Source organism: Ooceraea biroi, chromosome 3 (assembly GCF_003672135.1).
Source record: "Ooceraea biroi isolate clonal line C1 chromosome 3, Obir_v5.4, whole genome shotgun sequence".
Taxonomy (NCBI): domain Eukaryota; kingdom Metazoa; phylum Arthropoda; class Insecta; order Hymenoptera; family Formicidae; genus Ooceraea; species Ooceraea biroi.
In genome coordinates this window covers 656122-673223 of record NC_039508.1, presented here as the reverse complement: position 1 = coordinate 673223, position 17102 = coordinate 656122, and the positions used below count along the sequence as shown (strand labels likewise).

General features: G+C 46.7%; 1 protein-coding gene across 2 annotated transcripts in view; it reads right to left on the bottom strand.

Annotated features, from left to right (window-relative positions):
* Nucleotides 1-11: 11 nt before the first annotated feature.
* LOC105277431 overlaps nt 12-17102 on the bottom strand; it is an 86995-nt gene continuing 69904 nt past the window's right edge. The window contains exons 8-15 of one of the 2 annotated variants that reach the window (XM_026968240.1): nt 11797-12047; nt 9682-9929; nt 9393-9551; nt 9146-9291; nt 2939-5542; nt 2651-2857; nt 2146-2532; nt 12-2058 (exon numbers count right to left, since the gene is read on the bottom strand). In XM_026968240.1, the coding sequence (XP_026824041.1) occupies nt 1859-2058; nt 2146-2532; nt 2651-2857; nt 2939-5542; nt 9146-9291; nt 9393-9551; nt 9682-9929; nt 11797-12047 (4202 nt within the window). In that variant the 3' untranslated portion in view covers nt 12-1858. The remainder of the gene's footprint in view (nt 2059-2145; nt 2533-2650; nt 2858-2938; nt 5543-9145; nt 9292-9392; nt 9552-9681; nt 9930-11796; nt 12048-17102) is intronic. The other variant, XM_020031011.2, reaches the window with a different exon arrangement.

The following is a 17102-nucleotide window of genomic DNA, read 5'->3' as shown; positions in this document are numbered from 1 at the left end:
CACAGTGCAAGTTCATGTTTTCAACAATTTACTCCTAGGCTCTTGTTCTGGCCAGTTGACTGAGACCGGCGCGCACTTGCGGTCCCCCCCTTTGTTACATAATACATAAAAATAATGGTATTTACAAATGTAGAGAGAAATGTTAGGCACTCAATGAACTCAAAACGGCGAAATCATAAGTGGTAGTCTTATCGCGCGCATCGTGGGCGAGTGGTGCTTCTACGGCATGTGATGTATCGACGAGAAGATGCACTCAAAGAGCACACGCGCGCACACACACACACACATCGTACACACACATACACCCGAGAGCGAGATAAGTTTGAAGGATACCGAGGTGCGGAAAATAGAGCGCAACTATATGACTTGGACGCGTGAAACGTAAAAAGAAAAAAAGAAAGAGAAACAGTAGACCAATAGAGAATGAGTTTCTTCGAAAATTTTGTTCGCCATATCGGCTCATGTCGAATCCAAGGTCCGATTGTCGTAGTGAATTAGACGTATTGGAATGTTGGTGGTCGGGTAATAAGCATTTTCATGTGGAATGTGCTCCGCGCGAAGTCTCTCTCACGATATTTGCTTTTCCTTTTTTTTCTTTTCTTCCCTTTAAAAATTAAGTCGCATTACCTAAGTACCACGTTGTCGTGTTACGCAACGTTAATTAATTAACGCTCCTCCCCGTACTCTTCACTGGCCTTTGCGTTCGTCACGGTGAACGGTGTGGACATTCGAAAGGAAGGATTGCTCACTACTCTGATCTCTTACGCGTATCAGTGCGTGATTTATTTATTCCCCGTGTAGTCTGGGTATGTCCGTAGACTAGAGTTCTCGTGTCTCCCCGTTGACGTTGTTTCGAAAACTTAAAACTCGCGAAACACGCGTGAAATGTTTTATCGCGCGTCCATAATTTTCCCTCCTCGTGTCCAGATTCGCTCGCAACGAGGTTTCGAGGTTTCCGCGTCGAGCATTAACGCCTATCTGCTTCTTATGGATTAAATCCGCTTCACCCCACGTACTATTACTATATTAAACATAAAAATAAGGACGTAGTTCGCTGTTTGTGTGCGAGCGGTTTCTCGACACTGCCAGTCCGATATATAGTCGATGTCCTCTTCCGATCCTATATAATAATGTCCTCTCTCGTTCTACCTCTTAACTTTATCAATCGGTCGACATACAAATTGCGTGATATATCATCATATTCTTTCCTCCCACAAGTTGTTCTCCCTCCTTTTACTCGACGTAAAAGTCCACATTACGCTGAATAAAATAAGTTACACGATTTGTCTATTTTTTTTTTTCATTAAAATATTATGATACAAATTACAGTTATTTATGCTCAGAGTGTAAGAGCCGTTAGTTTCTGAAACTAGAAAGCTTTTTCTTTCCCTTTACTCGCGGTCGTAAAAACTGCCTTCCACGGATGGGATACAATTCGATTTGTACAATGAACTTTATACATATCCACGTACGGTTGATATGACTCCGCCGCATTTTACGATCGAGGATCGGTCGCATACGCGACCGAGATGCGCACAAAAATAATATCTAGTAATTATAGTGCGGTAACGTTCAGCCGGACGCGATCACTGCCTGCTGCGGACCAGCCGAGAATCCAATGGTCTCCATTTTTTCGACACGATCAATCGTCGACGATAAACGAGCGCGTTGTACTATATAATAATAAAATCCGCAAAACAACACAAAGAATCGCTGTACATTTGGTCACTCAAGAATCTGTCCTTAACCGTTACTTATCTAAGTGTTACGTTTAGCAGTGCGTATTGCGCGCTAACGGCCCTTAACCCGCTGATAATATCACAGATGAATGAGTTTCCGTGTTGTGCGTTACGCAACGCTATCTAAGGTTCCTAACAAGTGCGTTGATCCTTTCGATTTTGTCGCTGAGCATTCGCTTCTCGGACTCAAGGGCTGTTTTCATGGACAGGAGCTCGCAGTACTTCCGTTCTACCTGAATAGTCTCGGTACGCAGGCCGTTGTACTGCGCCACCAGTTTTGATGTCTCGCTTGTCAGAATCTTCCTCTCCAGTGCCTTGTCTGAAGGTTGACGGGAAGCGTTAGAACCTTACGTCGAGCATTACTCTAGCATTAGATTAGATGCAATGGGAAAGAATTGATACGTACCTTTCAGATACTCTTTGTAGGTGAACATAACATCCTCGATTCCAGTCCACCTCGGCTTATCACCTCGTTTCTCGTACGTTTCGTCGGCGCTCTCGCTAATGTCGATAGTTTTGCAGTGCTGTTTCACGCCGTTCTCACCAGGCATGGGTAAAGTAGGATAATACATCGAAACAATATTCGGAACCAAGGGTGGTAGCGGTGGTGGACGTTCCGGAATGTGTTTCACCTTAATTCTGTCCAGAAGGCGCATCTTTTGAGGTGGTTTTGGTAAAGCTGGAGGATCCTTAGAGTAAACTTTGGCGATTCTTTCACAGTAGGCAGTAACGGAGTTCGCGCTCTTTCGTTTCTTGCGATCTGCCAGAATGTACTGCCATGTCACTTCCGCCTCTGTAATAATTATAATAAATAATTGTAGCAACGAAATTATCATAGTGCGTTTATTGTACCATCTTTTTTGTGACAAAAATTTTATTATAAAATTAAAATGTCAATAATATATATTTACCGTCTCTCTTGTTTGGAGGCATAATATCGAGACCTATAGTCCTGAGAAAGCCGACTTTCGGCTCGAAATCGGGCGTGTGGAGTAAAACGTCCGGATGCTCACGCGGAATCGGTAAGACAGACTCGATTACGGGCTCTCCTTCCAGAGGTAGTTCTGGTGGATCGGGATTCAATCTGTACCTTTTCTCAACCTTGCACAATTCCATCTCTGTAGAAATAATGGCGATATCAATTTAACTGATCGATGTTATAAACTGCGAAATTGGTAACGGTGGCGAGATTCTCTTACCATTCCTAATCGTCAGAGTAGTCAATCCGAACATAGCTAGGAAGGTCAATTTCTCTTCCGAATATTGTAGCTTGGCTGGCGGACCTTTCGTGATCCAAAGATCCATGTCTTTGGTTTCCTCCTCGTCTTCCGAGTCGGAGCTACACGCATTCCTTTCATTTACAACGCCTGTACTTTTCTCCCTCTTCCGTTTACGCCGCTTCTCGGCCAGATCGAGGGTCGACGTCAGCTCCTTCGGTCTCTCAGGCACCAGGAAGGACTTCTCGTTGCTAGTAACGTCCTGCTGCTTGACCAGAGCCTTGCTGAGGTCAGGCACGTTTAGCACCGCTGGTTCGCACTTCACGGAAATCTCAGTCAAATTATTGCACTTGTCGGTAAAAAACGCGGTCGTCTTCAGCTCGTTGTTGCTCGCCGAAAAATTCAGGAGCTTCTCCTGATACTTCGGGATCTGCAAGAGCACGTTAGAGACGTTCTGACAAGTGCGCAACACCTCCTCAGACTTGATGCTCTGCATCAGCTGCGTCGTGTCCATGGGCTTCTGCGCAATGTCACTTATGCTGAACTTAAAGTTCGGTTGAAACGGTAATGTGGACAAGACGTTGTTCTGATCGCATTGCGTCTTAGTATAATCGACCTCGGGTTTGCACTCCTTCTCGCCGGAATTGTAGTTCACAGGATGAAAGAGCGGTAGACTCTTTCCCTGCTGTTCGTAAGGCAGATGCGAGACGGAGGCCTTCTCCTGGAGCGAGTTCGCAGCTACGTGATTCTGATTCGACAACTGCGGCTGTCTGATCGGACTCTCGCTCGCGATCTTCTCGTTGCACGCGTTCAGCTTGCCGTCCTTCGCCGCGATGTCCGAGCTACCCTTGTGATACGAGCTTGCATGATTTGCGATTTTGCTGGCGCAACTGGTAACTTGACTATTGGCGGTGAAACTGTTGGCGTTGCTTACCGCTTTCTCGCTGGATACACAATTGGCCGTGCTGTCGTTCCGCGTAGTTGTCGTGGTCGTCGTCGTGGCTGTTGTCGTCGTCTGATGGGCCTCGCCGACGTGATGCGCGTTCTGTTTCGTACCGTTGGAATTAGAGACGACGGTTATGCCGCCGCTATTACCGCCGTGACTGCTGCTGGTATTTATTATCGGTACGTTGAGCTTGGACTGAGAATGATGGGACTGATGGGGCGATGACGAGGACGACGACGACGACGACGAGAAGTGCGGCGGTTTGTACAAACTTGGCACGTGCGAGACTGGTATATGCGGATGATGGTATTGCTGCGGCGATGGATAAGGGATCGATTGGCAGAGCGTTTGCTGGCTGCTCATAGACTTGCTGTCCATCGTCGAAGGGCTCTCCTGCAACACTTGACTGCCCACAGCTTGAGAGGTGATCATTGACGAGGACTTCAAGGGTGGCTCGTGATGACCAATTTGATTGGCTATACTGTGATTATGACTGTTCATTATTGGCCGCTGCTGCGTTTTTGTAGAAGAGGAGCGGAACGAGTCCTCGAACGGCCTAACAAAGGCCGGCTGCGACGTAGTCGTAGTACTCGTTGTAGTCGTCATTGTCGCCGTCGTGGGCAACGATGATCCCACCGTCGTCGCGGTCGTCGGCAGTTCCTTGTTTCTGGTCACGCTGTGAACGCCGTGAGCTAACGGAGGGGATTTGCGGGACGTATGATTCGTCACGCTCAACGTCGACGAAGAAACGTTCGGCGGCGTTAGAGCCGCGTGAGTCGTCATCGCATTAGACAGAGAACTCGTAGTCGTCGTACCGTTTGTACTGCTCGCGCGTTGTTGATGCTGTTGCTGCTGCTGTTGTTGCGATGGGAGTGGTTGTTGCTGATGCTGTTGCTGATGGTAAATGGAAGTGGTGACCGTATTAGTCGCGCTACTCATTATCGTGGCTGTGTGCTGACTAGAATGAATGGTACTCGACGGTACGGGGGGTAAATGGAGAGAAGGAATGGAGATGATAGGCGGAAGAGACATGCCTAGGGATAGTGGCGGCGGCGGCGGTGGTCCTATTACGCTCGGCGTCAAGGACGGGATGGAGGGTATCGAGGGTATCGGCGGTGGACCGATCGGCGCCGAACTTATGGCCGTCGGAGGCGGTCCGAGGTTCAGATGAGGCAAAGTGGTTCCCAAAGGGGGCGGTATGGGTGCAGAGCTGGCGGAGCATATGGAAGTAGTGCCCAGGGATGGTCCTATGGGCGGTGCTGGACTGGGAAAAGGTGGCAGACGAGAATAGATTGTAATTGCTGCTGCTGCTGCGGCTGCCGCCGCTGGATCGGTAGGTGGTGGTGCGGCCGCAGCTGGCGGAGCGGAGGACTGTTGCTCCTCTTTGCGGGATTGATGGTGACTGCTACTGCTAGCGGTGACGGATACGCTGATGTTGCTGTTACTGGAGTTTCCGGTGTTGCTGGTGTTGTTTCCGCCGCTGTTACTGGTGTTACTGGTATTACCACCGACACTGCTTCCGCCACCGCCACCTCCGCTGTTGCTGTTACTGGCGCTACCGCTACCACTCTGTCGTTCCCTGCCATCGCGTTCTCGGTCCCGGTCGCTATGCATCTGAGCCGCTATGGTCGGCTTCCTAGCTGGAACAAATCCCGAACACAGTGCTTGATGATCTTCCACTCGTCTACAATGTGAACAATCCTGACTATGGCAATATCGCACCTAAATGTGCTTTTCAAATACACGATTCTCTTTGCAAACAGAGATCTCGAACAGGACTTGTGACTGTTTCTTTAACTAGAAGAAAAGAACACACACACACATACACATATTGCCATATCCAGATTTCGTTACCTCATATAAGTGTTTGGGTTAAAATTGCTTCCGATATCCTTAGTCAATCCAATATGATGTTTAGTGTTCATCACGATATGGTATCAATATTTTGTTAAATTATGAGATAAGCTCTTACGATAGGCTCGCGCGCGAGGAGAAGCGTTAAGAAAATATGTATTATATTACGTCATGTATTTAAAACTCATAAATTTGTAAAGCACATTATGCTCTGATACGCAGATTAATTGTATTATATATAATTTAATAACGTATCAAATTACTCATCGCAATTAATTTACTATGAGTTATCACGCCTCGCGATTGGATTAAGACCTACTATTATTATCATACGTGTTGAAAATTAAAATTTTTATTATATTTCGGTATTTGTTCATCTTTTTCAACTTACCTTGGTCTCGCTTAATTCCGACACTATAAAGAATTACTTAATATATTCGCTTCGAAGTATTGGGGATGATTACTGTTATATTTCCAATAAAACTAAATAAATAAAAAAAACCAGTTGTCTAAACTAACGGGGCAATCGCTGTCACCGTTCCACTGGCGTTAAACAATAACGAACGCGCGTATTTTTTCATAATAATTATAATAAAATATATATATTTATATATACAATTGAACTACGAATTATTGAATCTTCCCCAAAACTGTTTCAGAAAGTGATTCGATCACATTCGAGGGTCAAGAATTTCAAGTCCATTAGAATTTCAATCACATTTTTTGAAAGTTTTATTTTCATTTATAGTCCAAATATACACATGTTTACATAATAAATTATATAAAAATGGTATAATTTTGACAAAAGAACATGTATAATAAAGTTTATATACATCGGTTGATTTCAGTCAGTATGAGGAGCAACATGTTCACTATACAATTAAGGGAAACTATTTTGACATTAAGTGGTTAATTGCAAATTTCTAAAACAGTTGCGGGAACTAACGCAAGAGTGCATTGCGCCTGATGAAAGAACACTCGATTATAAAAGCCAGCTTAAATCGTTATATTCTATCAAATTGCGAGTTTACGCACGAATACCTATCTAAGTTCACGCCTCGAAATTATAAACATTCAGATGCGAATGATTCGTTTGCTATATCAAATAATTAATCAAAATATTCCGCAAATATATTCTGATCTAACAATTTATCTCAATAAAAATTCTAATTTATAACGCCTAATGAACACTAACAAATTATTAAACGCTTCGTAGGCTACTAATACATTTTGCTTACAGTTTAACACATTTGCGACCGGCAACGTAGTTTTACGTAATTTCAAAATCTATATAGCTCTATAGCTGGTCGCCACTGACGTAGTTTTATGATATCTTTTTTTCATATTTACAACGAATTATGTGAACTTTACAATAACTAGGACTTTATTATTTGTTATTATTCGTTAATTTATTACATTTTATAGTTTAAAGATATTATTAGATACTATGTAAAATTATTATGTAAAACTAATTTGTAAAAGTGTTATTAAGTTTTATTTTAAGGGATAAAATTATTTTATATTGGTTTTGAAAAAATATATTTAATGAATTTAAAAAGCTCTTTCAATTTTAATATTTCCATATTCACACATTTTCAAATTCTCCAACGTGCATTTGTAACATCTAAATTGTTTTTTTAATTTTGAACAACAAGTGGTCATAAGCATGATATGATAAAACAATATTTTTTTATATTCATTCCCATTTTAACAGAACCCTGCGGATTTTCAGCTACAGACTTTCGGCAATTGTACGCAGTGTTCAGCTAAGGCTCTCGCGTCAGAACCGCCGGTCGCGAATGTGTTAACAATAACACATATATAAGAAAAAAATATATAACTCATAAAAATATAACATATGCCGAGAAAATTAAAAATCTAGAAAATGTTTACATAACAGTAGTCATCTCCATTCAACAAGCCAGAGCGTTTAGTGCGTAATTACCACAAACACTCTATGTGCCGCAATTTTTCTCAAATCTCAACGAAAACAGTCCTTTCGTTTAGAAGGCGTGCACTCTTATGTTTAAGTTTCGCTGTTATCAACTACAAAACGATCAACTATATAACCAATCTGCCGTCGTACAGTAAGCGGTTTCACATTCGAACACTACAAAAACGATGTAGAACACGCATGTGTCGTGTACACAAGGAACCCCGACCGAAGACCGACTTACTGGTGATCCTTTTATCTTGACATCTCGCGTCAAAAACAGCAAAAGTTAACGGATAAGTCTGACTTCGGTCCGTAGGTGGGTAAAAAAAAGGAGCTAAATCAGGTCTCGGAAAATCGGGTTGCCGCGTCTGCAATTTGTTTTCGTGTATCCTAGATCGAGACTGTAGGACTGTACGGTAGAATCCTCTCGCCGCTAAGGTCCACTTTTCTGACAGTTCGAAGGATAATATCCTATAAGGTGAGTGTTACGCAGCGAACACAGCGCCCGCGATGCACGAACGGTAAACGCGAGATCGAATTTATCTAAAAACTTTCTCCGATCTCCACCGCCAATTCCGGGTGAGCGAACAGGACCTGACACGCGAGTCAGACGTCGACGAATGCCTGCATTTGTACTCACGATGACGTATGCACGTGTTCGCATCTCTCGCTCGTAGAATTCGTTCGTTCGCTCACGGCGTATAACTCACCTTTTATACCACGCGCCGTATCGCGATGCTTACCTAAATGATACGAACGCTACCTTCGTAAGAAACGAGTATAACTATGACTATAACTCTCATTAAATCTAGATTAAAATTAGAAGCGTAGTAATGTTGTTGTTTGTTCTTTCCTTTGCTTTTCTCACCGGGTAACAGTCACGTTTCTACAACTTCTCCTCGCTCGCGCCGCCAGTCCGTTTATCTAACAGAGAAAACTTTGGCTCGCAGTTACAGGTCGCACGAACGTCGCGCGCCAACGACAACCGCCGCTGGGAGTAACGATCTCGCTTGGCACCGATCTCTGGGTCTATAAAGCTAAACGAGGCAACGTGCGCCACGAGTTGTGGCGAACGCGTATGTGGAGATAGCCGATTCGATATAGCGACCTTCTCCACACACATTTGCAACAAGGAGATGCTAGCTGATTGACGAGCTTGGATATGGCCGAACGAAAGGGTATATCGACAATGTACGCGCAACGACGGCGCGATCATCATGACGATGCCGCCGCTGCCGCGGCAGAAAAAGCGGATGAAGGAAAAAAGAAAGAAAAAAAGATAAGAGAAGAGAGAATGGAAAAGAAAAGAGAGAGAGAGAGAGAGAGAGAGAAGATGGAAGAAGCTCGCGCACGCCTTAACAAGCGATCGCAGATAGATCGCGATCGCGCCTCACGATCTCTCGACGCTTTCTTTTTTAATGATAGGTAGTGGGGGGTGGAGCGACTCGCTCACCTGCAGTATCGGCGGATGCAGGTGCAGGCGCGGGTACCGGGGCAGCGGGAGCAGAACTTCTCGCCGCTCTTCTCCTCTCCTCCTCCTCCCGTAGTGCAGCCTGCTCCCGTGCTTGCCGCAGCCTGTGCTCCTCCTCCAGCTTGAGCCTGAAAAAAACGAGGACCGCGGCAGCGGCGTTAATGAAGAAGCTCGGCATTCTCGACGATGTATCCCCCTCCTCCCCTCCCTCTCGAGTTCTTTTACTTACCGTTCATGCATCACGGGAGACATGAGGCCCAGCGAGGCGGGCGGCGGAGCAAGCATGTCCGGACTGTATCTCAGCCCGTACAGAGGATACGATGGCAGTCCAGGGAACAACGGCGGTCTCAGCATCCCGCATCGTTCCAAGTACAACTGTTCCTCTAACCTGCGACAGAAAGAGACGGAAGATCAGTTAAACCGTGGTAGTAAATCTTGAGAGATTGCTAATGGAAGAGCGTGAAGAGTTCTTGCTGCCTTTAGAGTTCGGAAGTTTTATAATGGCACTGATCACTTACCTATAAGCGTGCTGCAGATGCGGCGGTGGATAGAGACCAGGATGATAGGCGCTATAGGTCGAGGGGTCCAAGGTGAACGCCGGTGGATGAGCCGGATGGTGCTCGGGCCGATATGGTTGGAAACCAGAGCGAGCCAGCAATTCGGAAGCCGCGGCAGTTACGCTGTGCTTGCTGGTTTCAACGGGTCTGGCAGTAGTCGTGTACAAGGAAGGAATCTCTTCGGGTCGCCGTTCGTGCGTCGATCGCTCCTGGAAATTAAAATTTAACGACGTTGCTGTCAGTAACAATGCAACCAGCTTGCAAGATGTATTTTTTTGATACTATATTGATGGTATCATTATCTATACGTGTAGAAAATGACTAGTACGTCTCGCTTAAAACGTCAGATTGAGTCTAACGTATGTCACGGTTTAATGAAAATGAAAAAAAAGTGATAACTACGCGTAAATTCGTGAAGAAAAAATCCGGAGAAGGGTACAGCAGCCCTAGTCGCGGGAGTTAACAATATTTTCAAGATGATTTCCTGGAAGGCGCGGGGCGACGCAAATTGCCTGAAATTTTCTTCAGCTTATAGTCTCTTCCGCCACTTAGACGTTACGAGCGGTCTCGCGGTTTATTGCCGGGAGTTGTAACGAAGTCGCGCACCGAACCGGCAATGAGTTACCGCTCGGATGACTGCACCGTGGAAATTGGTAGGAAGAGCGTGCACCTCCGGTCGGGCCGAGACGACGAAGCAAAGAATTCATTATTACAGGCAAACATTGACCAACGTCGAAGAATTTAATTCTACGAGTTTTGCAAGATGTTTCTCACAATTTTACTTCCGCTGATTAAAAAAGAAAATTATTTCTGCCGTGTCGCCATGACGTTAGTTAACATTATTTATTTCTCTTTTTTTATATCTTCCTGCTTGTATTGTTGATAAGACTAAGTTGAAAAAGCAGAACTATCGCTCTCGGTCCGGATTACTTAACCCAGATTGTCAGCAGAAGTCAGGCTTAGAGAAGCCTCTCATTTGCAATGCAATAGCACGGGCGATACAATCGAGAAAGGGAGCCGAGATCTTTGATCTTCCCGATTATCGGGAATTGAGCCGTTTCCCTTATTCGCTTTCCGCTAGAGTAAGCACCTTTTTCATTTCGTTACCGAGATTGGCTGCGTTTTCGATCTACCTTTGAGCCTTTGACACTCCCGCAATCCTGCGAGACCGTTTGACTCGCGTGCCTTCGAAATCATTCTCTTTTCCTTCCGCGCCGTTGGACATCCGTAATTTTATCTCACTCGACACTTTCGCCTCTGGAGTGATGGGACGTTAATTTACGGTAGCAATTACACTTCGAGATCGCGTGAGCTCTCAGAACCGGCTGCGATATCACGTGCAAGGTGTCCCGGACTCGCACGCTTTCTCCCGATTACGAATCCATTTCCATTTCGCAAAGGTTGGAGAAAAAGACACTCATCAGAATCTTTTAATTCCCGGTATCACATTTCCAGATCATTAAACTTTGATTTAAATCGCTTCTAAGGTACTCATCACTCACAATTGACTGAGAAACGTCCCGTTCGCGTATACCCGGTAATCATGAACATTTTCTCTCGCGCGATTTGTAATACTTGTGATCCACAAAAGGCGCGCGGCTTCAGAAGAAAGTTCCCAACATACAGAATGTATGTTGGGAACTTTCTTCTGTAATAGTGCTCCCCTCGGTAATGTTGTAAAATAAATCGCGTCATCAGCAGAGGCGAATCCGAACGATCCCAGAAGAGAAGCAAATATATGCACCCTCCTCTCACTCGTGCTCTTCCACATCTACTCGCGACCGATTCTTCATCGACCTGAACCGTGCGAGAAAGAAGAAAAAAAAGAACCGTTTCGTGTCCACGTCGCAAAGGCGAAGACGAACCCGTGGAGACACCGCGATCGATGCCAACGATTTTTCTCAGCGGCGCGCCCGCTATATGTACCTAAGCGCTCGCTTATTATTCCGATCATGGGGACCGAGTTGAGTCCCGAGGTCGAGGATGCTTTTGTTCGCGTCTCGAGACGGATACACGTCTATCCCGACAACGAAAGCGAGGGGCGGAAAGGGGAGGGTGACCGATGCAATTACTCACCTTAGCAGGGGACGGACCCCTGACCAAGGGCGGTGGCGCCCGGTTCTTCGGGCTCGCACGGGGCTCCTCTTCCTGAGGTGCCGGACCCGCCTGCTTGGCCAGGTTCCTCAAGGCGGCGGCGAAGCTCCTGCTGTTCTGCTGTCCACCCGGTCCAGGTCCCGGGGTGTGACCCTGAGGTAGAACACCGGAACTGGGTCGGTGGCACTTGCCCATCGAGGTTGGCTGGGCTTTGGTGCTGGCAGGCTGTAGACCTGAAAGCAGAGCGGCAAAGGTCAGCGTCCGAGTCCGTGTGAAATTATGTTCGCGCAATCCGGCTTTAGAATTTAAAGGGAGACGTTTCTCGACCGTGATGATCGGTGAACGTCGACATGGCGCACATTTGACGTAACCGTGACCTCGCGACATCCAGAAAGCTCGTTTTCCCGTCACGGTTCGCGCGACGCTTCAAACCCGCTTCGTGTCATCCGAAATCATGCCCGTGTCGCCTGGTTTCCTGATTATCTCGGGTGGAAATTTCATTGAATCATGCCCTTTATTCACCACCGTCGATGTTAAGTGACGCTCTCGCGTGTAGTTCGCGGTAACGGCTTTCGATAACGCGTACGGCTCTCGTTGCTCATGAAGGAGGCGTTATCGGGCGCAGATTAACGAGCGACCCCGTCCTCTCTGTGCACATGTGCAGTCTCTCCCTCTATTTCTTTCTCTCTTTCTCGTTCTTGCGGCCGTAACGAGCGCGCCTCATAATTTCTCGCAGGATCGGAGGTCGCGCTCGTGTTGACGTGACCCGCCGGGGAGGTCGGCCGAGCATGATCGACTTCGTGGGAGATTAATTGCGAGGCGGGCGGATGCGCGCGGCGAGAGGTAAACTTGAAAGGGAATAAGTATCGCCGTGTGCGTGTCGGCACGCAAAGCCAAATCGACGGCCAGGGGCGATTTCTCAGCAGTTTCTCGCAGGCCCGCGTGATTAAGAAACTCGAGAACCTCAAGTTCACGAGTCTCAAATAAGCCTGAACCTCCTCCCTCCACACCGAATTTACTGGTCGCCGAATTCTGATCAATTTATTCGCAATTTTTTCAAACAATGTTGCAGGGAGAGATTGCTGGCAATCTTGCTTGCGAAGAATAAGAGGTAATAGCGATAATTGCGACAACGGGGAATAGCACGCAACAGTTAGAGATTAAATAGAGATTAACGGCGTATCGATGTTAATCTCATTTAGCAGGGACCGTAAAATCATTGTCGACAAAGTCGCGTGGCTTAATCGTGCGATCGGATGTTAGGCATCGGAAGGTCCGTGATTTCTCTCGGTGAATTCCTGACTTTACGGCGGAAGTGACGTATGATAAAATGCGATGCACGTTATGCCGCGATAATGACGACAATAATTAGGATTTACGGCGAGAAGCACGAACCGGTAATAAAATATCGTCGGCCACCGTGTGCGCGCGCGAGCCGGCATTCGTTAATTAGACAAACGACCACGACAATTAATGGTCGCTTGTGGCCGACAAAACGAACCGGATAATCGACACAAAGTAGAAATCATTTTAATCTGGACGTAATTATAGATCGTGCGCGACGTTAACGTTTCAATAAAAATGAGTCATGCGATAATGAGCGTGACGAGGAGAGATAATGTCTTTATCGCGAAGATACAATAATGAGACGATGCTTACGTTGCGGTAGCGGCGAAAAAGGAACACTAAATTGTAATTTAAGCCTCAACTTGAGTTGCAACTTGAGCTGCAACACGCAGGATATCGCGAACCGAAAACAAATGCCGGGCTACCGCAATGAATAAAAAGGGAAATGCGATTATCGTTAAATGAGGAAAATTAAATTGTCTCGAGCATATTGCGATACGAGAATAGCATAATTTTTCAAGAAACCTGGAAGGTGTATAATATACATATACATATATATTATTAAGTATCACGGTTTAATTAGCGGATGCAGAAATAAATCGATTTATTAACATTAAGGTAAAAATAGCCACGCACATTGTGAATTAATTAAACGGTGGCATAGTGCAACTTCCTTGACACTAATATAATGATATTCTCAAGTAGATTGCATTTTCATGTCATTGTTTCCTAGTTTTTCAACTGATTCATGCGTAACATTGTGCCACATAAGAACAATGTTGCATATAATTACAATTTTAGCCTTTTGCATAGTTATAAAACATGTGACATCTATTTGTATGACAGTGCAGAAGACGTTCAATAGGGTAATCGAATTCATCTCACGGATCTCCTGATTGTATAATTATACCTCCAAGAAAAAATTATAATATAATTTTGCATTTCTCTTTATTCTATAATGTAACGATCTGGAATTACTTTTTAATTTAATTCTCTTCTGCGCTACTTTTATATTGAAGGATCCCTCAACGTGAATTTTACGTTGCAATTCTCATGCCTAGATTTTCCGAACAATTGATTCAATCGGATACCATGCGATATTTTTCCACGTACGATGCGAGTTCCTTCCTTCGATCATCTACCTTTTTCTCTTTCATCCGCGTATCCTTAAAAGCCGGCGAAGCGCGCAATGATATCAGCAACAAATGCTAAAGAGAGGAAGAGAGAAGCGCGTTATTGCCTCTCAAGTATCTCGTCTTTTGAGCGCGAGAAACTCTCACAAAGTCTCGGTTCAGACGAAGAGACACAGCCATGCGGAAAAGGAAGAAATCGCGAAGCGATCGGCTGATCGCGTTCGTTTTAGGCCCTTTTTTTCGGAGTTAGTGACGCACGTCGGCATGCGAACGGTCCTTTGTCTTCGCGAAGAGAACGACCGAGGACGAGAAGATTCCTCCCCATTCCTCCCCCGCGCGAAAAACGTTCACGAATGGAATGAAGAAAATAACAAAGAGATAATGCCTCCGATGGCCGTCGTCCCCTTCTCGAGGGTCGGCCTGCTCCGCCATTGAATTCTTCATCAACGAAGTGCAGACCTTCGTGCTACTGCGAGCCCTTTTCTCCTTTCCTCCGAACTATCCTCATCGACCTCATTCACCCCTTACTCTTATCCGTCTCCTCTACGTTCTCTTCTTCTCCATCGTTCTCATCCCCGAAAACGCCAGACTCCTTTTTCACTCGCATTGTTCATCCCCCGCAACGTTTCCGTCATTCGATTTCCACGTTTTGTATCGCTCCGCTCGTTCTCCGCCCGATGTCGTCACCGCTCGTCTCTCACTTGTCAATGTTACAGCAACGACGAGAGGGTGGTGTCAACGGGGAACTAAACGGCAAGCGTAAACGCGGCAATGACACGTGTCACGTCGTTCGTTACAGACAAAGGCGAAAAGTATTGGCGTCATCGGTTCTTCCTTTCTCCGTGATATTACAGCGAGCGAGCGAACAAGCGCCAATCGAAGGGGTTCGTTCGCTGCTTCGCGTTTTCCGTTAACAGCAACGCGTCTCCCTTTTGTTCCCGCGAACTCACGGCTTCTTCGTTTCCCGCAATCCCCTTGCTCTCATTTGAATAAACCGCGAGATGTCCGCGCCTGACAGAATTCGCTCGCGCGCTTCGCTCGTCCTGAAACTTCCAACCGCAGCTTTCACTCCCTTCCTCGCGCGGCCCGAACTATCGCTAACTTATCCACCGCCTGCATCACGTTAATCGCTCTCCCTCTCTCTCCCTCCCTTTCTGACCCGGATACATCTCCGCGAAGAAACGATCCTTCAATGATAGACGAGAGATATCCTCGCTCTTCGCCGAGTCGAGGGACTTCTCGCCTGCTCGTTACCGACGAGGGTGCGAAAACGTGCCCGGTCGCGGAGCGGGGAACAGAACGGCGAGGAGGAAAGGGGAAACAGCGGTGAGGGGAGAAAACGACATTTACTACCCACCCGCCCTGCCACGAGTATCATTGCGGGGTAGGTTGACTCCGTGTGTCGGTGCCACGAGGATTCCGTCGGGTTCGGAAGAGGTGGAGGCTGCGGCCGGAGGCGAGGGGAAGGATAGGGAACCAGAATGGGGCTGCTGGGGGGTGTTAAGCGGCTTACAGTCTGTTACCATGGTAACGCCACACCACTAAGACAGGAAGAGAGCCTGAATCCGGCCCGTTACGGCCCCTACCGGCTCTCTCCCTCTCTCTTTCTCTTTCTCTCAGTACACCCCATCAACGGGCGCTCTCTCGTGTCCCCGCGAAAGAGCAAAGGGTGGTGAGCGACTACGACTACGGCGGGGTCGGAGGGGAAGGAGGCGGAGGCAGGACGAGCGGCGCGTGGATGGGGATGGTGGCGACCGGATTACGCCACTAACTCTGTTTTTACACCGAAGTGTTTTCGCCGAGCGCTTCCGATATACAGAGCGTCGCGTAAATCGCACCTGCTCTCCTCGTCTTCTCCACCCACCGGTTCTCTTCGAGTCCTCGAGTTAAATCTTTGAAGTCGAGGAGAGGATCTTCCCTCGGCGGAAAGTTGACCCGCCTCCACCCTCACCGTTGCTCTCGCTTTAACATTTTTCAGCTCTCGTTACGCGATATCTCGGCTGATTGAGGATGAAGTAAAAACGAAAAATCGTATTGCAACGCGAGTAAAGATGAGGGCCGCAACATAGAAATATGAACTGGTCGGAGAAATATTTTCTATACTATTTTCATTAACGATAATATTTAAATCGAGATACCTATACCATCCTCGTGAGAAACTTTCAAAGCACAAACTTTGAAACTCATCATGAAAATAGAAAGCTCGATGCTGCATCCATAAAATCTTCGCTAAATCTGTACACCCCTGCAGAGTCACCCTTACAGCACGCAGTCGTGCGTTGGGATTAAACGAGACGGGACGCAGGAAGTCGCTCGAACTCGACTCGAGTTCACGTCGAGCCGAGCTTGCAAAAGTTCGCGTACTAGCAGCGCCCAGATGGCAAAGAGTATCGCTTCATCTTGCGTGTCGCCTGCAACACCTCGCGCCGCCAGTGCAATGAAGTTATTGCGATTCGCGTTTATCGTGCCATTATACGCCCTGTCTCAGATTATAAAGGGGTGGCTAGGCGTAGCCGGAGCTACGATAACGCTCGAGCGAGGCTCGAACACGACGACGTTCGCCGGGAAGTTCGCAGGGTACTTAAGGGCACGAAGCCCGCGTACGAGGGATATTAACGAGTGGAGGGCAAAGTCGTGCGACATCGTGCTGACACCGACTCGACGACTTGTTGGAGCGGATCAAAGGACGCAGCGAATCCTCCTTTTTAATATGCTCACTCGTCGCACTTCTCGCGCGATATGCCGATAATGATATTTATTCAAACGCAACATGCGAAAACGCACAAACGCGTATCGGGATCACGGAGG